At 41.3% G+C, this 27,099-nt stretch overlaps 1 protein-coding gene across 2 annotated transcripts; it reads right to left on the bottom strand.

Annotated features, from left to right (window-relative positions):
- Positions 1-3,873: 3,873 nt before the first annotated feature.
- Positions 3,874-25,892, bottom strand: sema3e (sema domain, immunoglobulin domain (Ig), short basic domain, secreted, (semaphorin) 3E). 2 transcript variants are annotated; one of them, XM_079162186.1, is made up of 17 exons: positions 25,692-25,892; positions 15,409-15,572; positions 15,051-15,110; positions 14,552-14,671; positions 13,083-13,176; positions 12,710-12,826; positions 11,961-12,103; positions 11,755-11,869; positions 10,992-11,061; positions 10,766-10,910; positions 10,244-10,469; positions 9,917-10,008; positions 9,468-9,509; positions 9,107-9,273; positions 8,649-8,719; positions 8,171-8,304; positions 3,874-7,453 (listed from the first exon to the last, which is right to left on the bottom strand). In XM_079162186.1, the coding sequence occupies exons 1-17, from the start codon at positions 25,810-25,812 to the stop codon at positions 6,953-6,955; spliced, it is 2,382 nt and encodes a 793-aa protein (XP_079018312.1). In that variant the 5' UTR covers positions 25,813-25,892; the 3' UTR covers positions 3,874-6,952. The 2 variants fall into 2 exon arrangements, with proteins under 2 accessions (XP_079018312.1, XP_079018313.1); XM_079162187.1 differs by having other exon boundaries at positions 8,649-8,716.
- Positions 25,893-27,099: the final 1,207 nt, after the last annotated feature.

The following is a 27,099-nucleotide window of genomic DNA, read 5'->3' as shown; positions in this document are numbered from 1 at the left end:
GTATGCACACTGTACTCAACCTGCCCAGGGAGAGGATCCATTCTCTCATCAAATATTCACCAGCAGCCACAGGCTCCCAGCTGCCTGCTGCTGTAATGCGCACACATTGCTGTGTTATTGGTTCCTGATGTATTCACTGGAAAAAGTGCCTCATAAAATGTTTGAACAGTCCATTATGAGGATAATTGTTCAAGTTTATGCAGCTCGGCTTCAGTTTTAACTCCCATACAGCTACACCTGGATAATACAGGACATCTCCTAGTTGAATGCAAGCTGGTTGGTTTGCTAGAATGTGAGTTAAAAGTCCATTTCCTCTCAAAGACGTACTCATGCGCTTCCAGAGTATCTTACAGCTGTTTGTATAACCCCCCCCCCCCCATGTGCATATCATGTTTGTCTATTGAAGTGGTAGCAATGTTAATAAACACTTTCTAATAAAGCCAAGGTTGATGTATGAATAGTTTGATTGAAAGACCTGTGAGAAAAAGAATGAACGCCCATGTGTGCATTTACTCTGCTTCTGCCTATAGGGTGTCTTATTTATTCACAGTGGTGGTAAGTATTCATCACTGTGACATGAGCTATGCATTTATAAATGGCAGTGCCTTTGAAAGGAGAAAAAAAAAATGGATCTGACTTGAAACCGATATGAGTCAAATGTGAACTTATAAATTATAAATGTCTAGAACTCCATTACCAAAAATGGAAACTTGTGCTGAAGTGCAATGATGGAAGAGATACAGGCTGCCTAAAAGTCTTGGGGTATTGCGTGAAGAAGCAGAAATGTAAATTATATTAATGATGATAATCATGATGCTTACTGTATGTTGCACAACATTGTACATGAACTACACAGACTACAATCATGCAGCAAACATCATGTGGATTACCTTCTAAATTCGAGAATTAAGAATTATTAAGTATTTTAGATTATATAAATTATAATATAATATAAAATATTCCCTCAAAATGAATGAGTATAGTATTATGATAATGATAATTTAAGGATACTGTAAACTGTTACAGATAATGAGCTAAAAATCATAAATCACTTCAGCCCCACTAAAAGTGTCTTTATTTAACATGTTAAAGTATTCTGTAATAGGCCACATATAAAAATACACAGTATAGTACCGTAGTAGTAATAATTCACTGGAGGAACTAATTTCATAGTTGACTTGTTTCATGCTATCATGAAATGCCATCAGCTGAGACTGGTGCTGCAAATACAACAGGGTTGGTTGAGGGACAGTGTCAGACATCATTCGAAGCAAATCTCCAACACACTTTTTTTGCAATTTGCAAGGATATTATATGCAAATATGGATACTTGATTTTTTTTTTTTATGCATTGTTGAGGCATATTAGCAAAATTAAGATTACATTTTCTTTTGCACAGTAAAGGGTCTGTGCAGCAGGAATTAGGTGGCAAAAGCAAGGTAAAGCTGGTAGTTAATCAGTGATGTATTACATTTGAGACCAATCTAATTTAATCATTTACAAATGTACCACAAGACTCTTTGAAGAAGGTTTCCTAAAATGTCACTACGGGTGAAAAATCTGCTTAATGCTTTAATTAGATCACTCCTATAAATCCCTACTTTTTCTGAGGGAGCAACATCTGTTGGCAACTAGCGGCCTTAAGCAGTGTCTCTCTCTTACAGCAGCTTTGAGTCGGGGGGCTGGCTGATTCAGTCAAAATACTGTCTGGAGCTTTGCTGTCCTCATCTCGTATCTCCTCTCTACAGTTGGAGATAACTATTCGTTCCATCCTAGTCAAAATATTACAGTTGTTATCTGGTAATCTTTGATTTCCTATGATTTCGCCTTTTGTTATTTAAATAAATAATTCAGGGGTTATAGCACATTATATCAGTGCGGTGCACCAATTTCATGCAATTCTTAGTTTATAATCAATTTTGATTTTGAGTTTCTTTATAACGATCTAGCTTTTTCAGGACAGATAGTTATTATGGTATATACATATCTTCAATACTTTGATTGACCTCAATTAAAAAAAAACATTTTAATATAAAATGCACATTTCCATGTTGGTGGGCATATTGATTAGATGAGTGAAGCTGCTCAGTCAACACCCAACCACTCCAGCGGAACGTTAAATGCTTACTTCACATACTCACATCACATGCAAGGCCTTGCATCTTCAATACATACACTTTTTCAGTTATATAAATCTTTTGGGACTATGGATATAGAGGAATTCCTATCACTACACTACCTGCCTGAGTGAACTGCTTCAAACATTTATAATTCATGTGTCTGCATTCATAGTAAAGCTTTTGTAAGTACTGCTACACTTTATGATTTATGTAGAGTCAATATGGTGTGTTGATTGACTGAACGTGCGATTTGTTGTTTAACAGCCTTGACCAGCTGTTAGGGCGGCCACTGTGCAGAGGTCAGAGTGATGTAATGGGAACGATGCAGGGATAAAGGAGTGGATTAGAGGAGAGAGCAACCTCCACAGGGACACAGATGTAGTGATTACACCCAGATTAATGACACAGCACATGCGTCACACACGTCATTCACACACATCCATGGTACGGGCATTTCCTTCACTGAACATTATGTACTTTAATGCGTGCAGACACAAAGACAAGCGGCCAAATAGGTTGCATACTTTTATATTCATACATTCTGCTGGAAAGGCATTCCAAAAAATAAAAACGCATGGCAATAAGTTGTGGTTATTTTCTTGGTTGTGCTAAATAGCATTAATAATTTATACCTGTCTGACATGTTTGCTTTCACCGGGTTAAAGGCTTCGCTGTTTCTTACTTGCATCAGGTACCTGTCCCACTTCTCTTGGCAGACCTAAAGTTCAGGTTGCCAGATCAGGCAGCACTATAATTCAAAGACGTGTTGGTCCCATGAGAGGCAAAGCCCCAAGGTGTTGGGGATCACAGAGATTCACATCACACATACACGCTCCTCTGTTTTCTGTTTTCACTGCTTTGCTCACTTCTCACTCTTTCACTGATTCACTTTGCCTTCTCTGCTTTACCAGCAGCAGAAAAAGGCCAGATGAGCTACGTCTCCCATCTTTCTCACTCCCTCGGCTGTCCTCTCTGGGATTTGTGAGCTGTGGGAAACATCACAGTATTGTGGGTGGTATAGGCATCTTTTATACATATAAACTCCTACCAGGAATGACAGCAAGGCACATACACACACACACACACGCTTGTGGCCTAGTGAATCATGTTGAATGAATGGATTGCATTTTTATTAGGCTGTATGTTGTATATGCTTTTGAATGCCACATGTGGAGAAAAAAAGAAAAGATAATGGGTACAAATAGATACATAAATACAAAATTGCAAAATTGTATTTCGTAGCGGTCAGTCCAACCTCTCCTAATGCTGGTTATTTATTGTAGCTACTAACTACAGAGGGCCAATTCTGTACCTCAGAGACAGCTGTGTCAGCAAGATAACACATAGTACATGTTGACACGCTGCTTGTGTGTACAGTGTGGTCATGTCTATATTATTTCAGAATCCCTTGCATTTTGTGTATTTTGTGTGTGTATGCCACAATATCTATTGGTAACAAGAGTAAACCTTAGTCTCTTTTGTCCTAACCTGATATATGTAATCCAAGCTTCTGCCTGTGCCTCTACTGATAGTAGCTTATCAGATCACTTGATGTTTAACATTCACTTTTTGCACCTGTTGAGAACATCTAAAGATAAAGAACAAAGGCTAGACACATGAACAAATACTAAATATTATATATTATTATAAAATGGAGCTTGGAGCAAATCCAACAAGGTGAATCTTTTGGAGCAGGGCGCTGCAATGATGAACCTAAATGAAGGCTGAGCAAGTAAATCCAGAATATAAACATTTTTATTGATTTTATTTACAACAATTTATTTCTCAGACGCTTTAATCCATAGTTTACAGGTCAGGATGAGAGTTTATTAAGTGAATATGAAGCAAAAGGCATGAAAGTGAGAGACGTTTTGCCATAGTGGAGAGCTTCAGATGTGTGAGGTTAGAAAGGGAGAGAGATCTTTCTGTTAATTTCTGTTGAGCTTTCATTCTTATTTACACAGACATACCCATCAAGGCTCGTATATGAATGCAAACTAAATTCGCAAAAACACGTACACACACAATACACGGTACTTGTACATACTGACAGCAGAGGCTCGTTTACTGTTTGTGCTCCGATGTTCATTTTCCTCTTCCTCACTCCCTCAGTGACATTTTCACTTGTGATAAAGCGTTCTAGTGCATTGGCTCCTGATAGAAACAGCACTGCGTGGGGACGACAAAGGCTACAAGAGAAAAGGAGTGGGTTCCAACAGAGGAAAAGGAAAAGCACTGTCATCTTTACACAGTGACAGAAACATGTAGATCAGCCTGTTTATTGTAGTAGCCTTTGACCTTTTAATCCCTTTTGTAGATCAATGAATGGATGCAGAGCAGCATTTCCTGAAATATATGATGTCTAGAAGAAATAAGTGCAACTCCAGATTCATCCTGGTTTTTGCATCTGTTCCATAATGGCATCTATCTGTGGGGTCAGAAGCTCCATCCAGCAGTGAAATGCCAGCTTCAGTCCCAGAAGAAAAGAAACCTTTGAAGCTTAACTAAGAGGACCAGCCTCATACATTAGAGTGTGATTTAGTAGTGGCTACAGGGAGCATTGGCTAGAGGGGGCCAGGGGCCAGAGTAACAGTTGAAAAATGACAGAGAGCGAGAGAGAGTGGGGGGGCTTTGATGAGGAGGGGAGCTGAACTGGTTCAGAGCCTGTTGCTATGGTAGCCATGTGGAATAAATCAGCAGCATGAATCCCATTCTCAAATGCCTTCAGCACCCCACCGACTCAGGTAGAGCCAGACAGAATTTGAATGAGCATGGTAACCTAGCGTGCAGCTCACCACGAGTGAAAAACACAATCATTACGAGTCCTTACTGGTTGATTGGATTTTGTATTTCACCAGCAATTGGCACATTCTACAATATTAGGGAAAAAAGCAACTTCCTCAGTATCATGTTTACAGCACTCCCTCTATCAAATACAAATCTAGCATTACATAATTATGTAAATGTATGTTTTAATCTAACTGCACTCAGCTCTCTCTCTACCTCTTTCTTTCTGCTTCAGTGTGTGTGTGTGTGTGTGTGTGTGTGTGTGTGTGTGTGTGGATGTGGACTTAGTTTACATTGTCATTATTGATAGCTAACCCACAGAGGTGACACCAGGGAAGGATGGTCCATTTTTTTTAATGGCAGGTATTTATACTGGGTATATCAGATACAACATGTCCAATTTAAGTCAAAGCTCTTAGTTGAAGAATAATCAAGGAGAATGATGAGTGACTATATTAAACCTTGACTGTTTCCATCCTATTATGAAAACAGGGAATACAACAAGGTCAAAACTCTAAAGTGACACAATTAAGAGATAAATAAGGCACAATATGGAAAAAGAGGTGGTCTTCCAGAGTGTTTTTAGCAAAACCCCTACAATGCACTTTACTGTAACATCAGATTGTTTGATGTTTCTGTCATCTCAGGATTAACTGAATGTTCATGAGGCTGACTCATCAGTTTTGCTAATAGCAAGCTTGGATGGTCACTCCATTTGTCTTTTTTCTTCTGGGAGAAATGTGGTGTTCCACATTGCAGTTTTGTTGTGGTAATTATGAATCCCATCTGCAACATCATTTCAGACGAACAAAAGGCGGGAAATGAAGATAGAGGAAGTGATAGAGGGAGATAGGGAGAACAAGAATGGAGAGAGTGAAAGAGAGAGAGAGAGAGAGAGAGAGAGAGAGAGAGAGAGAGAGAGAGAGAGAGAGAGAGAGAGAGAGACAGAAGGAAAGAGGAGGGTACAGCCAGCAGAGAGTGATGACTATAAATACAGTTATAGTTACCAGATATGCACACAAAGACCACCCTGGATTTTAGATAAATACAATATACAATACACACAATACTGTTGGTACATTTGATCTGTTGATGTAAATGTAGACGCTTACAAGAACAATTAGATTCACTGATGGGACCACTTCTCATTTACTGTAACAATTTTCACAAGTGCTTAAATAGTAATTAATCCAATGAGGGCATAATTATAATCAAAACATGCCTCAAATATCAATAATAGTGGCATTGCAGCATCGAGTGTATGATTTGCGCGGCTATTGTAACCACACACACACACCACAGGGATGACCATACTATCATCAACAATTAGCATTATCATAAAGCTCAAGGCATTATTCACTGTTCAAAAACTACAACACTACATCTTCCAGTTTATGACATCTAAAAACAGCTAAAGAACTCAAAGGATAGACAAAGAAAATAAGTTATCATAGTAGCAAAAAAGATTAGAAGGCCTTTACCTTTAACATGGTTTTCTCTCATAATAGATACAGTAAGAGGTTGTCATATTGAGCCATTGAATGAAAGGTGGGCCGTGGCTTTAGTGTGGCAGTCTCTGTGTGCGTTTGGCTTGACAGCTGGGTTGGGCTGGGTCGGTCCACAGGAGCTTAAATATTATATTCTCTCTCGTCAGATCAGAGGCAACATAGCTAAATCAGTCCTCCATCTCCTTCCAGATCCTGTGCTGCTCTGACACTGACTTGTAATGTATTTACACAAGGTCTGCACCACATAATCAGTCTACATCACACAAAAAGGCAAAATGTTGCATTTTAAAATAGGTGGAAACATCACAGTCGAACTACTGATAAATGTCGCTACAACAGCTAGACAGCCTGCTACAGTACTGTTGTTACTGCTCTTGTTGAAAGCAAAGTGAATACCTTTTACATGGTGCAAACACGGACTGAGTCTGACCTTTAGAGTGTGTTTGTGTGTGTGTGTGTGTGTGTGTGTGTGTGTGTGTGTGTGTGTGTGTGTGTGTGTGTGTGTGTGTGTGTGTGTGTCGTCAATCTCTGTTCTCCTCAGGTGTCCACGGTGTGCCTGGGCGCTCGGTGGGAGTTCTCCTCTCCTCTCCCTTTCCCTCTCTTCTCGCCACTCGGAGGAGCATACCTCCTTTTGGTCTTTTTGCGTTTTTTATCAGAGCACCACACTCTCTCACAGTACTCCTCTACTCTCTGAGCATCCCCGTAGCCAATCAGCTGGAGAAACTCCTTGTACCACAGCCTGGAGTGGGGGCCTGGGACTGAGGATGGCCCCAGAGCCCTGGGGCTGATGCTGGGGACTAGTGGGGGGCCCATAGAGGAGGGGCAGGGAGCTGCAGCTTTATCTCCTTCCCCATCATTGGCCCGGTGGATCGCTGACTCCACCCTTTCCCCCCTGAGCACGTGTAGAGAGATACGTAATAATGTGTGCACATATCCATGTTCCACTGTCTGGCATACGTACATACCAGCATCAGAGCTTCTCACTCGTAAAAACAGCAGCCCGTGGGAGGTCATGATAACTCGCTCATCACCTCGAACCTATATGGAGGTAAAAACACAAAACATTTTTTTCTGGCCATTGATGTTGCTATTCAAGTCTATCAGTATAGACATTTCAACCACTGCTGCATTAATTCTTCTTTCGAGAGACATTTTAATTAAAAAAACTATAGAACTGAAGGATAAATGAAGAAACATTTGAACTTCAATAGTGCACTCAATACAGTGACTTCTGTATCTAAGTTTCTGTGAGGTATACAACCATCCCAGTTTTCTGTTTGCTGTAGTTTACACTGTATGTTTGAATATAATGTTCAAATATAACCATTGCAATATATTCTTATAAACTTAAATTAACTTTCCATGGTTTGTGGGACTCTACTCACTTGAAAAATCAACATAAATGCCCAACAACAACACCTTCCACAAAAAAATGCCACATTCACTTAGGACAGTCCACGAACCTCGCTATGTAAATGTAATCCTGTTCACCCCCTTTGCACTGAAGTTGCAGCAGAAATAACAGTCAAACCAAAACTATTTGCATGGAAAGATATATCTAAAGGGGTAAGAGGGACCTTTTGTTTTTAGAGTGGTGTACACAATCGCAGTAAGTGGTTGGTAAATATTAAATACGATTTAAGTTAACTGACTCTTATAGGTTTAGTGTATTGTATATATGTGTGTTTGTAGTGTAATAGCCTGTATAGTATGTTAACATTTAGATTCTTTTATGTACAGGTCCATCAAACTCACCTCGCGTTTCTCTCCGTCTTTTTGTAAGAACCAGAGGACCTTGGCTTGAAGTGATCGAGGGACACACTCGAGTAAAGTGCTGTTGCTCTCCACACCGTACACCAGCCTCTCCTCAGCTCTTTGCCATTGTTCATCTACACGCACACACACACACACACACACACACACACACACACATCGTAAAAGATAGTGCGGCAAGAGAGATTGCAACGAACTGATGCGACCTTTCATTAGCTGACAAACAGAGTGGATTGTTCCAATCTATCGCCTCAGTAGAAGCACACTAACCTCTTACCTCCAACTGCAATGACACATGAAGAGGTCATGTATTTTCATCTTCACTCTGAAGAACTGCATCATTTCCTTGCTTTTTTCCTTATTTGTCTGACACATTTGTTTGATACCAATGAATACACTAAAAACATACGCACACACACACACACACACACACACACACACACTCATTTTATACACTAACCATCAATTTGCAGCCCATTGCACAGCTGGACAGCGTTGCCATGGCGAACATCCTGCCGCCTGAATCGTCTGCTGAGATGGGAGCACGGGAAGCAGAGAGAGAGAGAGCAATTTTCAACATGTGAGGAATGTACAAGAAATGGGTGAAAAAAAAATCAAACAGGGTGACAGAGAAAGAAAATACAGAAAGGAGGGATGGTGATCAAGGGCGCACTGATTATTAAACACCTGGCTATCATGTCTCTCACAGCCTGTGATAATGACTTGGCAAACCAGCCTCAGAGCACTGTGACATTCAGTGCAAGATGCTTTGATGGAACAGAACTACTGATAAAGGTGTGAACAGCTGGTAACACACACACACACACACACACACACACACACACACACACACACACACACACACCTGCAAGGAGAAAATATGGTCCTGTCTCTGAGTGTGTGTGTGTGTGCTGTTACCTTTTGGTGTAGACTCCAGCAGGGTAGTATCTGGTGCAGGTGAGACCATCCCAGGCACAGTAAGGGTCTCTGGCCAGACAACAATCAGCACATTCTGAGCCATAGAGGTCACACTGATGCAGTCTGACTTGGGCCACTCCCACTTCTGACCCGACATACAGCTGTTGCTGTTGACCCAACAGCATGAGCACCATTAATATCAGCACACACAGTTTAATTGGATTCCATACTTGTGCTTTCTCAGTACATCTCAATTATATCAACACAGTTTAATAAAAAAATTGTACCAATGCTAACATCTAGTGGCTAAACAACAGAATTGCATGAGTGAACAGTAAATGGATTCACATGGTCCTCTTACCCGTTTAGGTGATATTATGATTTCTGTTATTGGTGCTGACACCTGCAAACAGGAAACATCTTACTGTTATTCAAAAATAAAGTTGAATCATATGCTATAAGAATAAAGTAACAAGAGCTGACAAAGTAATTTTTTACTAGAGGCTTCCCGTCATGCTTCTATCCATCCCAAATCAGGCCTAAATTAAAAGGCTTGCAGACTAGTTTTCAAACTGATCTCAGTTGAATTGATATCTTCAAATCATTCTAAAGATCTCTCACAGCAGGTCTGCTGCTCAATCATACTTGTGATACTTTTGATGATGGAAAGGAAGCAAATCAGCAATCAATGTTTTCAAAACACCCCGTTATTGTGTAACTGCAGCAACAACGGACTGTGGTCTGTTTGCACTAAAATAGAGAATTTGCTCGGTTACTTTTCTTTCACATTGTGTAGCAAAAAATGAGTACCTTGAATACTTGCAGCTCTTCCAGCAGCACCTCCTCCATAGTGTCTGTGTCTTTGTTGTAGATGGTGATAACTTTCAACACCACTGAGTCATCTAATAAAGAAGAGAACAATGTTACACTGTTACTGTTACACTGTTACAGGTAATGGGATGCAAAGATTCAAAACTGCCTCAGTATATGCAACACCTGTTGTTTTAATATATGAGTTCATACTATCAAAATGGTGTGTGTTTGTGCACCCAAATGTATCTTTTGTTTTTCCTCAATTTTTGCAATATATTGCATAAGACATTCTGTTTTACACATCATTCTTCACAGTGTGTGTACCAGTGCCGATGTAGAGAACATGATAGTGTCCGTCCTGGGCTTGGACTCTATCCACGGCGATCTGGGTCAACTTCCTCCCGCCTTGCTCTGTCTGCAGCAGGACAGGTCTACGGTGCTGTGGAAGGACTGGACGATACATCACAGGATGAGAACGCACGAACCGCAAAACCTCATCAGGAAACTCCTTAGAGTTTGAGAAGCCACCTCCGTTCACTTTACTGGCGCACTGTTAAAGAGAGGGTGTGACGGGAATAGAGAGGGGCAGGGACAAAGACAGATTGGTCATTTGTACAGTGTAAAAATAAAAATAAAAAGCTGACATGCTTTCGTTTGGCTCAGACTGGCCCTGTATGAGCTACAGTAGTGCTGACATTCACCAGAGCTTTCCTACATCAACATTGTTCCTCCCAAGTGGCGTCTGTCATGGACTCAGACTAGTAGAGAGTGCTGAGAATGCATAATGTTGGTACATCAGGGAATGACATCCTATAAACATGACTTTATTCCGACTTTAAGACTCACAGATCCAGGTCGAGGGTAGGGGACTTTGTCCTCATAAGCTGTCCAGTGATGCTCAGGTCTCTCTCGGTAGGCAAATGGACCATTAAAGGCTGCTCTTATATCATCCATGTGATAGACACATACTGCATAGCCTTTAAAAACCGCACTGCAAAAGAAGGTTTCATTAGTGATTTTACGGATGGAAAATTGTGACCGTATAATGAAATGCTGACGTCACTCCACTCACCTTGTTGTGCTAAAGAGGCCAAATATTTCAGGGTTGTTGCCATCCTTGTTCTTGAGTACAAACACATCCTCTGAAACACAAGATATTGAATTTAGCTGTTGTTTGTTTGCCATACGAGGTTGACATTTTTACATGGTGAATAAACTTAATTCCTGCTAAGCATCAGCATGTTAGCACTGTCTTTGTGAGCATGTCATCATGCAGACCTGTGCTGAGAGTTGGTTGAGACAGTTTGTTTAGTACAGATAGTCTTTTGGGAGTCTAGGTCTGAAAGATTCTCCTCGCAGGTTGAGCAATTGATTAAAATTGTTCTTATCCTGCAGCAGACGGACGGATATGTTGTTCATCCACATGGATAGAAGACTCTTTGTGGATTTTGGAAATATCTTCAGAACCACAGGATGCCTTGTTGAATTAGTTTCTAGAGATGTCAAATATAAGCCCTTCTTTATTTTTTGAATTGAAACGGATCTCTGTGACTAGAATGCAGCCTGAATGTAATACATGAGAGGAACTCACTGGGGCTTTAGTCACTCTATACAAGTGTTGAAATGTGTTGCTTTAGCATACTACTACTAAATATTGGTTACCACTACTGTAGGTCAGAACCACAATGTAACAAAAATCCTTCATACCACAGTGACTCTTCAAATCTTGAAGGATGTAGATGCAGATGCGTACATCAGTGTCAATCATTATAAACCTTGAAATGTTAACAATACATAAATAACGTTGCATGCAAAGAGTTTCCTTGTAGCCCCACCGAGTTCATCAAAGTGTGTATCAATGCCATTTGGTCCAGCCACAGAGCAGATGAGACGAGTTTTCAGGAAGGAGCTCCATCTATTCACCAGCATTCTCTGTCCTCCTTGGTCATTCTGAGAGACAAAGGCAGATATAGAATGTGAGTGCTGCTGTACTTTGGCTGGACAATGGCCAGACATCTTTTCACAGCATTTGCATTCTCACCGCACAGACTCGGCCCACACGAGTATACACAGCCTTGTTCCCTCCCTCAGCATCCATCTCTTGCTCAGTGAAGAAGAAGTAAACTTTATCATCATCTCTGTCGTCGTTGTCAGGAATAACTGCAGACCCCACAAATTTAGGTTCTGTAGGGAGAAGAATTTGTCACAAAAGGCTTGGAATGAAACTCAAAGTTAAAAACTGTTAGGTGGTGGAGCTAGCGGATAAGTGCAAACAGTACGACTGTTTTTTATAAGCTGTTCATTTGAAATGTATCCCCATAAGATTGTTATGGTCTCTCTAGAAAATATTGAATTAATTGCCAGGCCAGTACTGAGAAAAAGATATATGCATGGGAAGATATTGTTTAACTATTTAAAAATGTAATTAAACAACACAAGCTCATGAATCCTCAAATAGAGCAGTCCTGATAAGAACAGTTATATTATGTGGAAGGCACACAGTATCTACAGTACTCTCGGCCAGTTTCACATTTTATTTGACGTTTATTAACCAAACAATTCAATTTGATTTACAATCATGAAACTACCAGGTTTGGGAAGGAACATAAGTATAGAGCATTTACACTATCAATCATCACATCTCATGGGAATACCATCTCATTGAACTGCCACACTATTTTTTATAGATTTTTGAAAACATGCTTTGTTCAATTTGTTACCACATATTCTATATATGTTTGCACTCCCTTGCATTCAAAAGGATATACATTTCCTGCAAAAGAAACCAACCATTAAGTTGCTGCCTGTCGTCTCTTTCAGTGCGTGTGTAGGTCTGGTTGTTAAGTCGACAAAACGCACCATCATTCTCCCAGTAGTCTGTGTACAGGCCAATATACAGCTCTCCTCCTAATAAATTCACACACACACACACAATTAACAAAAATGCATACAAATAAATGTGCTTAAATGTGAAACCCCTTTTACTGTGATTGAAAAACAGATACAAGAAAAACACCACAAGATGGCAGTATTGACTGGTTATAGGTCAACAAAGTAAACACATCTCCTCAATGTAGAATTGCATCCTATGAGTGAAAACATACATCACAAACTGTGCTTTTAGCTCAACTGATGGTGAGGTGATGAGTGATCAGTGTCTTACTGGAGAGCGTAGACGTGCAGGGACTGTTGGGGTCGTATGGACAGCGTCCTCTGCCACTCATGATACTGTCTTCTTCAAGAGCAAACGGCCTGTCCTAAGAACAGTAACACATGACACAAAGGCATAGTTATTCATACACAAACATGCATGAAACACTCAAAAGCTGTGCCCTTGCAAAGGCTTTACCAAACATCCAAACAAAACCCAGGAGGTGGTGCGTGGAGAGAGAGAGATAAAGGTGAAGGAGAGAGAGGAGGGATCAGAAAGTGATGGATGAGAAAGTGGAGGAAAGACAGACGAGACCAGGAGTGATGGATGACCGAATGAAGGATTTTTGTCTGGATGTGTATAACCAACATAGTGAGTTCACTACTTCCAGTCTTCTGCTCCTATTACCCCACAGCAGGTGGCAGAAATGCACGTGTGTAGACACACGCACTCACACACACATACATAGAGAGCTCCCTATAGAACCACAGCTTTTATCTTGTGGGCAACCACCGTGTTTATGACTGTCACTGGCAGAACAGAGAGGATGTCATATATTGATTTACGAGTATCCCCAGAACCCCACTGTGCTGTGACTGCTCCCCGGCATATGACTGTAACAGAAGTCTGGGTTAAACTCATCCATCACATTATAACAAAATGAAACGTAAAATAGGTCAAATAGGCTGATACAATATTACCCTACATTAAGTAGCCTACTCTGGAATGTGGGCTGTTTTTTTGTTGTTGTTTTTTTTCATGTCCAGGCCAATGGTGCATTAATACTTAATTTGTTACTCAGTGGTCTGCTTGGTAAATGGCAAAAGTATTTCCTCATTAATGGTTATGTAAATATTATTCAGCTCATGCTTAAGGATAATTGTAATCTCATACACCAAGTATAACATTTTTGTGAGGCAACCTTGTTAAGTACTCCTAACAAGGTCAATATATATATATATATATATATGGACCCAGTTTTGCTCACTCTATGAGCATTCCAATGATATGAGTGATGGTTAAGAGTGGTTGGCCTTTTCCCCCCGTTTACTCCGACAGCAATAGTGTCAGCTTCTTTCACTAAAAATGAGAACCTTGTGTAAAACAAACCTCTCCCTCTAAGGAAAACTAAAACTCCACCCTCTCTTACTGTCGTTTCCGTCTCCACCTCACATCACTTCTTGTTGCTAGGAGGGTATAAACTCAATGACAGTAGCTTGAGATTAGTAGCTCAACATTCCAAGCTGTACTAATAGTTCTTTTTTAGCTCTTGGCTAAAACATCAAAACAGTGTGAAGAAGGTTTTGGCTACTCCGACTAAAGAGACAGTACAACAGAGGAGCATGACGCAACATTTGGCTGACAGTATAACGATGAAATATGCAACATTTTCATTAAAATAAGGAGCAGGAGGAACCCTTTTCATAGCACTTGACTATTTGGATGTTAAACCAAACTCTAATTCTGTCTTTGGGACTCACCTGCCCAGTGCGTCCCACTCTGACCAGGACACAGATGGGGTTAAAGGCTCCTGTTCCACAGACAAGCAAATGAGTCTGGTTGTACTGTTGCAAGACCTTGATGTAGTTAGCACACTCCGACTGTTGGAAGAGATACAGAGATGAAGCAATGGGTGGGGAGGAGGGTTGTATATATGTTGATATATGAGGGTGAGTGAGGCCAGCAGAGAAAACTGGAAAAATTCCTGGCCTTTTACGGCCTCATCAATACTTCAGGTTAAACAAAGGTTAATGAACGCCATGAGATATGTAAATCAATCGATTCATTATCTATCTATCTCTAGAATGGATCTATCTACCCACATATCCAATTGATTTGACTGCATATATACATGCCAAGTTGATGCACATTATTAACTGGGCATTTGTGCTTTTCCCTTGAAAATCAATCACATCCGTTCTACCAATGCCCAGTTGAGAACATGTATTTGTCTGCAGTCATGTAGACCGTGTCCCGTACCTTTTCCCTTCCCTTCATCAAACACTCCTCGATCTGAGACTCTGTACTGGCCCACTGGATCTGTGGGAAAACACAGTCACACTCACATTTACAATGAAGATGTTTCAACATGAATAAATACAAATACATGAAATATTTTTTACATGAATAGTTAGGTGTATATTCTGTTCACTGGGTATCGTGCCACCTTTTCAATTTCAAATTTGAAAAAAAGACTCAAAGTTAAAGTGCTGTTTTGTACTGATAACTGTCCTATGAAGAAGCACACGTGCAAAAATAGTTTGGCTAACCTATGGCCCTATGGGTGTGTGAGTTACAACATGTCTCTCTTTCGAGTGAGAGATGAAAACAGGCCTACCTCTCTGTGGTGCGTGTTGACCCGGTCCAGGCTAAGGGAGAACAGAGAATTCTTGGCCCCAACATAAAGCCTCCCGTGGCCCTCATCCAGCAGCATGGTCTGGGGCTGAAGAGACGCTGTCCCATGTCCCTGGAACACCCAGGTCCTGTTTAGCTGCCAAAGCTCTGCAGACAACGAAGCACGCACAAAGAGATTAAGACAAAACAATACACAGAAGCAACACAATAGAGGTCTGCAATTAAGCAATTTCAGCGAGAAAAATATAGATAGGTAGAAAGATTTCAAACACCCTCGTCTTTCTTCTTGCCTGTACTAACCAGCAAGATTACATTTGACCAAACGCCAAGGGATTTCTAACTGCTCCAATAACCTGCGTCTATGTCCCAAATGGCCCAATAGCCAAGGGCACATTGCAACATGTGTTTCTGATTCATAGCTTCCCCAAGCGGGGGTCAAAGAGCAGCAGCAGGGTTATCTTTATATCTCACCTCTCATGTGGCATCTATGCTTCCTCTCACCCAAGTCAGCTACGCTTCTATGCCTCATTGGCTTGGTCATACATCTACAAAGCGTCTTGTTTTTTCCATCAGTTAAAGTTCACATGGCATAAAAGAGTACCGGCCACTCAAAGTCAACCTCCCATGCACCAGTACGTGCCGATAAACTAATACTGAGAGAAGAACGATGGCAACCATAAACGCACTTTGCAGAAGCAGGGATGGAAGAAGTGGGATACGAGTCCTGGGAAAGATGTTGAGATTAATAGGAGGGACATTTGATGTACAAGCCAGGGTTTATGGACTGTTTTACCAGGAGGAAGCAGTTTTATCAGACAGGAAACGGAAGCAGTCTCTTTATCAGCCATTAGTTTTAGATCAGCTGACACTCCCTGTCAGTTTTGCTTTAGGTGTTTTGAAATCCTACTTTAAAACGGAAGCAGTGGACCATGACAGATATGTCATGAAATATAAACTCACACTCATCAAATTACACACCAAGCAGACACAGATAGTCTGCGTGCACACATGCAACACCACCCAGTTATATCTACCTGATTGAAACTGACAAGCCGCTCCTCTACCTGCTTTTTGTGAGCTTCTGGAGAGGATGAGGGTGAAAGGATTTAAACAAAGTGCTGAGGCCCCAGAGGTGTGCACTTCCTCTGGCACGCATTGGCCTGAAAAACCTTTCATTAACACATGACCGGTTTAGACCGGGTGTCCTTGTAAAAGACGAAATGGGGATCTGGTGTGTGTTAGCACAACTTTTGAAACCTCAGACAGATTTCAGCAGTCAAGCCAGGGTTTGCGAACAAATTCATTGCACTAGCATTGCTCATGCTGTATTCTCTCCATTTGGTTTTACTTTCATCCACATGTGGCAAGAGCCTTGGGGGTAAAATGAGAGGATACCAACAACACCACCTGGGGAATTACACTCCAGGAAACATGGACTTAAGAACCTTAAGATATTGCTTTGAGAATTGACAAGGCAGACCGATTCATTACCGATCGGAAGTAGAGAAGTGTTTTGTAAAATGAACCAACGGTTTTATTTAAGGAATCAAATGAGCATGGATGAGACAACAAATGAAAATGACAAAAACCAATAAGGGATTAAAAATGATTATTATAAATTAAGCTAAAAAGGCCTTACTGAAAATTCTTCACAATCTTGAATATTCTAAAATGTCCTGTCCAACATAACTAAGCAGAACTGCAGGATTTAAGTTGAGGCCACTGCGGGAGGCAGACTACACTGAGGAGTGCCCAGTGGTGCTGCCGGTCACTCACCATAGGTGCAACACAACTATCCTCACAACAGAAATTGTGCATTCTACACTCGTATCCCAGTGCACATGCATGCATAAGGTGTAGGGACCTCATCACGGGTGCCGAGCCTCCCAACAATGGCACTCTACTTTACCTAAAGAAAAACGGAGCTAGTACCACAAATAATTTAAAAAAACAATCGCAAAACAGCAGCAGATGAACCACTGGCAAGAGTCACTCACTATAGACACGAGAACAATGGTGTATCTAAAAACACTACCAGCCACCACAGAGACAGGACAGAGGCCAACAAATAAAGAGGCTATGCCAACAGGTGCCCTTTATAATCTGGCCCTGATTAGGGAATTGGTTAGGGGGAGGAGCCAGCCTGAGGGCTGCGTTCACAACACCCTATTCACTACTTGGGGAGCATTCCACACATCAGGCCATCTGTGCACTGCTCTTCAGAAAACTCCCTTTAAATGAAGAGAGAGTAAAAGAAATGGCGACCACCAGCATGATTGTAATACTATGCCAACCTTACAGCTACCTTAAATAATGCTGAGATGTCGTTAAATGCAGGGGTTGCAGGGGGTAATTGTATGATTTGTTTGCCTAGCGTCTGTATATTTTCTTTGTGATACTTGATCTCCAAGATAGAAAGAGAGAGTGTTTATCCAATTTTTGTAGATTACTCATAGCAATGGCATACACTCTGTAGAAGGCTTTATTTGTTTAACATAGGATTAGGTATCCACAGAGGAGTGGGTGACTGTGTATATTTTGTTGCTATTAAGATTTCTACGTTGGAGACAAGCGACTGTTTGTTTGAGTAGTATTACATCTCGGGTGGTTAGGTGGCAGAGACTGAGGGGATGTGGCAGTGGCGTTCTGCCAGGGCTCAGACATGCTTCCTGTAATTATCTAATCCACACACACTTGGAGCTCTTTCTCTCCCTCTCTCTTAGTCACACACACGCAGGCACGCACACACACACACACACACACACACACACACACACACACACACACACACACACACACACTGTCTCTCATCTCTATCTCCCTTCTGAGTTAAGTTGAACTTGCATCGAGGATTTATAGTAAACAACTCAACTCCAACTTTTCCACAAGTGTTAGGCCGAGCTCTCAAACAATCAGCTCCTTCTTCATGTGAAGTTGAATCTGCTACCACTTATTTAGATGACAGACGTGAAAGGCTATTTAAAGTGATGGAGTAAACAGTCCACGAGCCAAACCCTTTTATTTTCATCTACTTTTCACTTGTCTTTTTTAATAATCATGAGTAGCAGCTGATTTATATGGAGACATACAGTACACACAGCAAGACAGACACGCACAAGCTCTCCCTCACACACAAACACAAATACGGATACATTTCGTTCCATAATTCTGTTTACATGTGTAGAATTGTAAACATGATATTTTAGATGTATAGTCTGCAACTCTAAACTGGAATGTTTCCATGCCATGCTCATGTGGTTAAACAAAAAGAGGAAACTCTAACAATGATCAGCTTCAAAGGAAAGAGAAAAAAGGAGAGAGAGAGAAAGAAAGAAAGATTCCCACCAGTATGCAAATACAAGTGAAAAGAAACTGTAATCCAACACATTCTCACTCCCAACTCGTTAAATACCAACACTAAGTCAGTGGCCCTAAGGTTCAAACGATGACGCTCTTCCCCTCCAGCATTGGTTTTGGACGCGTCATGGACGGCGTGTCAGTTCCAACTCGTTACATGCATCTTGTCTTTTCAAAATAGAGTTCCATCTTCACAGGAAGTAAAAGAGCGTGGTTGACGGTAACTTGACTGGCTAACAGCTCAAGTATCCACCAAGTAGCAAATGAGTCATACGACTGACATGACAAAGTGTGAACATTTACTTTTAGTTTAGCACCGGACACGAACAGCTTTTCTTTTCCCATTTTGTCACATGATTCGTTAAGTCACATGATATTCATTTGTCACTCGATAGTCACTTGAGTCAGTGGTCCAGTTAAGTCCACCATGCTCTTTCCTGAGACCTTACTAAGTGGTTTTGTTGCCGAAACCTAATTTCCTGTGAAGACAGAAGTTTTTTTTGTAACAAGCTGTCACTCACATGCGCAAAACTGACGCTGCTTCATAGTTTTAAGGATAGGAGCACTGACCAATCTGCATTACAGCGGTCTCATGGACGAAAGGCCTGTGTTTGTTTGATCCATCCACTGTCCCTCCCACCCGCCCTAAGTGGAATATTGCAAACTTTACACTCCTTCTGTTGTTCTGAGCATCTAATAATGTTACGGGTGGGTTTACATTGGAGTTAGTTGAAAGCCCTGTGCGTCGCATACAGATGTTAAAGCTCTGTGCGTCAGTATCAGATCCCCTGACCAAGCTTCAGCATTTGGCGAGTTGGAAGTAAGACCAGGTTGTAAAATCAAATTTATAATACGGTGTTGATTAATCAGCTTACACAGAATTTCAGAGTGACTATTAAACACCATGGGTGGATGCGATTACACTGACAAACCGAGAGAGAAACCGAGATCACAATGCTGTTTAAAAGGCTTCTTCTCTCTGATTATGTGCACCGGTTACAGACAGTTGAGGCCACTGCTTAATCTGAAGAAGGGAAAGGGGGGATTTCCGCAATTCCCCTTTCTCTCTCTCTCTCTCTCTCTTCTCCAAGCTTTTCTTGCCATCTGCAGCCAATGAGGGCTCCTTAGCCGTAAGGTAAGGAGCTGAGAAGAGGAGGGTGTTCCTCCATCGGCAACTGAGCCAGGGAGACACATGGCCCTACTGTGATCTCACTTCAAATGGAAAACACAGGGAAAAAGGACTCCCTTAAGACAAACACTTTCCTCGGCTGTCTGAGGAGTGCTGAGAGATGCCCGAGAAGATATGGTAAATATTCATGTTTAGTCAAAGATAAATGCACACAGGAGTTCATATAAAACATTCCTCAGGAAACTTAAAAACACAAATTGTATTTGCTCATACACACATTTCATTTCAGAAGTAAAACTAGTGGTAGGCAGTCTCATATTTCCAGTGAAAAAAGCGTATGTATGTGTACGTATTGAGTTATGGGAGTTGTGCTGGAACAGAAACAAAGAGAATGGTTGGAGTGGGTTAAAGTTGACAAGAATGAGGTTGTCCTCGTGCCGTCAAGGCCTGAGACTCTGGAGCCCCTGGATGGGGAGGGGGTCAGGAGTCGGAGAACTGGGGTGTGATGCTATTATCGGTATACAGCCTTATGTTCCCGTATCCTCTTGTGTGTGTGGGGAGAATGATGTCACAGAGAAAAATGAAAGCCACATGGAGAGAAAGAGAGAAAGAGAGCAGCGTATGGTTCTCCGTAATAAAGACAAAGTGTAAGTCTGTGACCTGACTGATGTTATAAATCAGGGGTGCACATTTACAACTGACAGTTTATTTTGTTATTGGACCGAACAGGTATACATTATACCTCGTAATCGAACCATGCAGTAACCCCATACAGTATGTGTGTCACAAGTCTGCTGTATTTGAATGACATTTAATCAAAGTCCATCTACATCAGCTCCAAACTATATTTCCTCAGAAATACATGTATATAACTTTGGAGCCCAAATTAATTAGTTATTGATGTGGGTTACTGTGTGTCAATGCATAAATGTCAAAAGAAGAAATGTGATTTTGATAAGTGCTGTGGAATATCTAAAGCAATGTCAATACAGAAAAAAAGGTTTGCTCAGTTCTTTAAGCCGCAGAACACAGTGAACAAATATAGATTTCTTTGCTGTAAGTGCATTAGTTCTTACGTTTATTACCCTTTTAAGGTTATTATAAGTTTAACCAACAACTTGAGTAGATGTATTGCATTTTGTTTCTTCTCTGTCTCCCACTAGTTGGCATAACAAAATAACAAGCGTTGCTTTTAGCTGCCATCCTACTAGCAATTGGCATTTCTCTGTCTTGAAGTGCTCACTTCAGTTGTCATCTGTCATCCTCTTTTTTCCTCCCTTTCTTATAATATTGCAACATTCTCTCTGAAGACTTTTTGTGCCTTCTCTTTTTTTTTCCACGCCTCACACTTTACTCATCTCCTCTCCCTGATCCCTTCACCGGGAAAAGGTCAGAAAGGATATTAGAGTTTCACCAGCTGCCTTCCCCTCTGGACATCTCATTAATGAACTGGAGAGCACACATAACACAATGGGAGAGAGAAGGACGCTGAGATGTACACAGGCAAAATGAGAAAGCGAGAGAGAGGTGAGAGCGGAGCGGAGGGGGTTGAGAAAATATCTCTTTTCCTTTGCTGACCTAAAAGGCGTGATTTATCTAATCACTGCCATAACCTCCATTTTCCAGTGGTTTTATGTACAAGGTATAAGACTGCCCTATGGCCATGATCCAATGTGGTAAATGTTAATTATAGGGTGCACATGTAGGTGGAAGAAAGTCACAAATTAGATTTATATAGAAAACAATTAAAAAAAAGAATCCCCCCTCATTCATTTCATTTTAGGCAGACACAACTTGAGGCCATGCTGGTATTCCCCATCTCACCTTCAGAAGACAGTCACCTACAGCCACAACATTTCAAGGCTGTAAAATATAGAGAGAGAGCAGTTTCTCGTCTGGAGAGGAAGGTTTAAAATTACAGCTCAAAGGGGGTTTTCATACAAACAGTAATTGCTACCTGAGTAACCCCTGTGTTCACACATGCACGTACCTCAGCTCCTTCTGCTTAAATCTCTTAATTTTACAGTAAATGCTGAAGAAAAGAAATAGGTTGAGTATGTGTTGAACAATGTATGTCACACGCTTAATGTGCTTACCTATATTTTCAGTCATTCCATTTTTGAGGACTATATACACATACATCATGTATGAGTAAATCCAGCTGTTAAGTGCTTTAACCAACTTTTGTTTACATTTTGAATGAGGTAAATGTTGGGTTGAAATAGGGAAAGCGCATGTGTTTATTTATATAAGTGAACATATACAGTATGATGTTAAACCTGTCAGAACGGCTTAGCATCACCAGATAACTTTATTCACCTTCACAGATCTGTTGAGGACAAATATTTATCCCTACTAAACGATTACGACTTTTAAGTAAAAACCTCTTTGGCAGACATGCTGAAGATATGCATGGTCAATTGAATTATTGTGAAATGTCTATGTTTTATTCTGCCATCGCTGCCCTCGTGAACACTTTTACATGTCTGACCCAGGTTTTTAGGAGAGAAAGATTTACTGTAATAATAATATGTAGGGGATTTTGGGGGGATTTTTTCAAGATTCTTTGCTACAAACAGAAGCAAGAGTATGCAGACCCTCTCAGCTGTGAATCATTTAGTTTTAATACCACAGTTTTCTTTAATTTCTTTATCAGATAATCATTTCTGTAAAGGCATCTTACCAGAGCAGTTAGACATGTATGGACAGGTACCTATTATATTGGTTTTAAGCTTCACTAAATCAGAAAATCATTATTCGTCTATAACATACTGAATTGAAATGACGGAATCAACAGGATTTGAATGTCCGACACAAGTGCAAAGTTAACTAAGCAAATATATCAAACTATGCAGATGTGCAACGTTTTTGAAAGTGTCTTTGATCTGATTAGGTCAATACTATTAGGAAAACTGCTGTATTACACTCCCTGCAGCTCAAGCCAAGCATGATGACAGTGCTGTGGAGGCAACAAAATAAGTCGAAGCCTGGCCACCTACCTGCAGCCTGTCAAGAACCTGACACATGCTATCTGCGTAACAGCTTCATTAGCAGCAGAATTGATGGTCATCCAAAAAGAAGAGCTCATTTCACTCCACAGGCTACAAGACTAGGATGATGCAGATCCAAATCTCATGGATCTGTGACCAAAGGCACACAAATGAAACAAAAACAAACTTTTCTATTCTGCTATGTTGAGCACATCGCTCTGCAGGGCATTTCTATGTATAAGAAGTCAGGATTTAGGAAGTTTGATTGGCCAAAAGTCCAAGCAATTGAGGTCTTTAGCTTGTGTTTAAGGTCTTCGGAAGCTGTGTAGTCAAAGATTAGGTTCAATTATCTCTACAGACAGCTGTGCGTCTGTGATTGTAACTCAATACTCCATGTGAAATTGGTAATAACCTTTTGGAACTGAAGTTAATCGGGGAGTAGGCAAATGACGCAAGGTTGAATGGGATCAAAGCGAAATCAAGTGCATATGGAAAAATCTCCACTGGTCCAGAAGTCTAGACAAGAAGATGGGGAATAGATGAAAGAGACAGCTAATAATGATTCCACACCATGTGTGAGGTGTGGTTAACATCAAAGCATGCAAAGATCCATACCCAATGGCACAAAGGCCGTCCTTGAAACACATGATAGTGTGCTCAAAGGAATTCATTTCCAGAAACTGAGAGAAAGTTGATCTGATATATTATTGAGATGTGTATTAATTTTGACTTTCTATCGACTTGGTATCTGCCCATGTGACCAGAAGCTGGTAAAAAAATATTTCTGCCCGTATATTATCAACTTTTATTTGCCATTGTCAATCTTAATGTCAAAGTGCAGAATCTAGTTTTCCCTCCCTGTTTTGATACCATATGTTATGGTAATATTAAACCACATACCTCTCGGTCTCCCTGAACTGCATCCAAGTCATTGGCGTAGGTGGAATCCACACTATTCTACTTGTGCATGTGTGTAAGTGTCTGTGTCTGTGTGTGTGTGTTTGTGTGTGTGCATATAGGTGTGTGTAGGTGCAGTGCGTGTCTGTGTGTGTGTGTTTGTGTGTGTGCATATAGGTGTGTGTAGGTGCAGTGCGTGTGTGTGTGTGTGTGTGTGTGTGTCTGTGTTTGTGTGAGCTAACGGGTGTGTGCAAAAGTCACTGACAATACCCATGAGGTATATATTATGGCTTAGATGTTTTTCATTCCATAATGATAGGACCCAACTGCAGCCATTTCATGGTGCTCTGTGCTAGCCAGAACATGTAGTAGCTTTTCAAAGGAGAGAGAGAGAGAGAGAGAGAGAGAGAGAGAGAGACAGACAGACAGACAGAGAAAAAAAGAGAGAGAGACAGACAGACAGAGGGAAAGAGGGGGAAAGAGAGAGAGAGAGAGAGACAGACAGACAGACAGAGGGAAAGAGAGAGAGAGGGAGAAAGAGAGCTCAGATGTCAATCACCTCAACAGCTTTCCCCTCAGGTGGTTAAGGAATTAGTCATAACAAGTATTGATGTGGTATTTATGACTAAGCACTTCAGCACTGATCTGATCACTTTTCTTGTCATATGAGCTTTGCATTACTGTGGACAAAAGAGCCAATCTCTTCTTCTCGTTATCTTCTCTCAATTTATCTTTCAAGTTTATTTTTCCATTTCCATTAAGTCTCACTAGAAAAGTGTATTAATGTAATTATTTATTTCTTGTGGTAGATATGCACATCATAATTCATAATAATTGCAAACCCTCTTCAAAGATGAACCAGACTTGTCAACTCTCCGGACTCTATATGTATGAGTTATGTTTGAGTTATTGACCAAATTCCACACCTATATTCAACCATGACTAACAGGCTTATGTGGAATCATCACCTTCTGTTGCTGTAGAGATCAAAGATACTGTGTGCAAAAGCCAATGTTTACAAAAGAGTTTTATCTATAGAGATAAAACCACCATTATTGTCCAAGAGATAAACGACCATCAGGCCGCATACCAGTGCATGCACATCCATATCACACACTCCCACACACGTAAACAGGCACACACAAACACTTTTCTCTACGCAGCCGCGTCCATTCCCACGTCCCAAAAAAAAGCCACCACCATCGCTCTGCCGCTATGGCATGAGAGACAGCCACATTGTGGATTCTCAGCCCACATGGCCGAGGAACCAAAACAAACTACAAGGAGACTCCTTGAAAATCCGCAGTGAGTGAAAAAAGAATGCACTTCACACAGTCAGAGCAGAAGTCCGATCAAACCTTGCATAGTTCTCTCAGGCGGAAACATACATCTTCAAGGACCATGTCGTGACGTGATAATGATAACCTGCGGCTTCTTCTGCTCGCTCACAGAGGATGCCGCTTCTCTGACTTTACTTTTTTCATAGCACACTTTCTGTGTTCGAGCATTTTTGCTCTTTTGTTGTATTTTACACAATATCTTGAAGAGAAATATGTAATTACATTTTTAACATTCATTTTGTTAATTTGAGTAGTACCAACAGAAATGTCGCAGTGAAAACTGGTGGCAGAGGTCTATTAAAATGCGAACAATTCTGTTCTGTTACACCCGTCTTGCTCTCAGTCTGCACTAAAGGCACTGAACAGAGAATGCTAGTTTCGGTTGAGGCTGTATTGACTATTCCTGATAGTTTAACACACTGTGCTGCATCACCAAAAGGCTGACTTTGCCTTTATATTGATGCAGCACAACAGAGCATCTACATTTGTGCAACATAGCAATGTGCTGCTAAAGCAGATTTAATGTAATAAAAGAAGCGTAGGTATGACTTACCTGTGTGAGAGAGCCGTATCCTTGGGTAGATGCTGCGGGCTGTGTGCGCCGTGCCGAGCAGAACAAGATACAGCAGCATCAGTGTCAGATACACAGTCCGTATGCACTCTGCCATCCTCATTGAGAAACTCTCTCCACGTTCATCTACACAGGAATCCTGCAAGTCCACTCAATATGGGCAGCAAAGTCCATGGAAAAAAAAAAAAAGTATTTTTGCTGCAAGTTCCTGCAAACAATGTTTAATGAGAAATAGCAATCCAACAAAAGTCTACTTGGAGGTAACTGTCCATTTTCTGACTATCACCACAATGTGTATCTACTAGATGTATCTGCAGCTTCTATACAGTCTCTGCTTTCTCCTATAGCAGCCTGATGAAAGCGGCATCCACCCACTACCTCGCTGGACAGGATAGTGCTCTGGCTGTTATCCTTGTTTGGTCTCAGTAACCAGGGAGAAAAGAAGTCCAGTTGCTACATTCGCGCCGCAGTGCCCACTGCTCTCTGTCCATATGTCAGTCCGTCTGTTTGTGTGTCTGTCTGTCTGCCCAGCTTAGATCAAGTCTTTGTGATCTGATGACAGAAAAAAAAAAAAATGATAATAAAGCAAGCCTATGAATTCCACAAAGGTGTTGGAGCTGATTTGTAAAACCTCAGTGCATTTGTGTTTCCCAGCAGGCAGGCAGGCAGGCAGGCAGGGCTGGAGCTGCTTTACTGTATCCTCAGGCTGCGTTCCTCCTCTTGGGTCCACTGGAGCCAGTCATTCTCTGGACGGAAGCCCAGGAAAAGGCAGAGTGGGAGAGGGGAGGAGTGGGGAGCCTCGTGCCTGGCGTGCGGTCTCCCTGCACTGGGCAAGAAAGTGAAGCTCTCCTAAACTCTGCTCACGCTCCAACGGTCAGGGAGGATCCAAACCTCACCTCAAACCTCAGTGAGTGCAGCTAAGATGGCTTCTACCACGGCTACTGATCTGGGCAGAGGCCACCTGCCTCTGCGTGGTGTGTCTGAGTAAAAGCCTGTGTGTGTGTAGTTGGTAATGAGGGGAGTGTGTATCAGCTTGAAGGGCTGAAAATTGCCTGCTCCTTCCTCTAGATCGTCTTGAGATCTCTCTCTCTCTCTCCCTCCCAGGCAGCTGGATTAAATGTGCTGTGTCTCCCAGGCAGGCTCAGTACGACTCTCCCCTTCTCTCCTCCTAAGAAATACTGCCTCTCATGTCTTTCTACAGACCACCCCTTGCTTCTCCTCTCCCCTTGCCGTCCTCCTTCACCACCTTCTTTTTGCTCCTACCTCCACCGCATTAACATAAACCTGAGCCAAGGTTTTCAGCCTCTTAACTCAGGCACTTTTTTTCATTTTCAATTATTGCCCTCTTTGTGTTTGTTTCCATGTGGATAGTCATTATCACTGTTACCAT

The sequence above is a fragment of the Pholis gunnellus genome (assembly GCF_910591455.1).
Source record: "Pholis gunnellus genome assembly, chromosome: 7".
In the NCBI taxonomy this organism is placed as follows: Eukaryota; Metazoa; Chordata; class Actinopteri; order Perciformes; family Pholidae; genus Pholis; species Pholis gunnellus.
Note: the sequence above shows the minus strand (reverse complement) of the source record. Positions and strands in the feature narration are given on the sequence as shown.

Bases quoted from the DNA above. Each gene is read 5' to 3' on its own strand.
- sema3e (XM_079162186.1), bottom strand. From the start codon at position 25,812: ATGAGGATGGCAGAGTGCATACGGACTGTGTATCTGACACTGATGCTG. The intron at 12,827-13,082 runs GTAAGACACTGA...TGAATTTATTAG, and splicing joins CTGCACGTCTACGCTCTCCA to GAGGAGAGCTGTATATTGGC. The intron at 10,009-10,243 runs GTACACACACTG...CTTCTTTATTAG, and splicing joins TGTTCTCTACATCGGCACTG to ATGACTCAGTGGTGTTGAAA.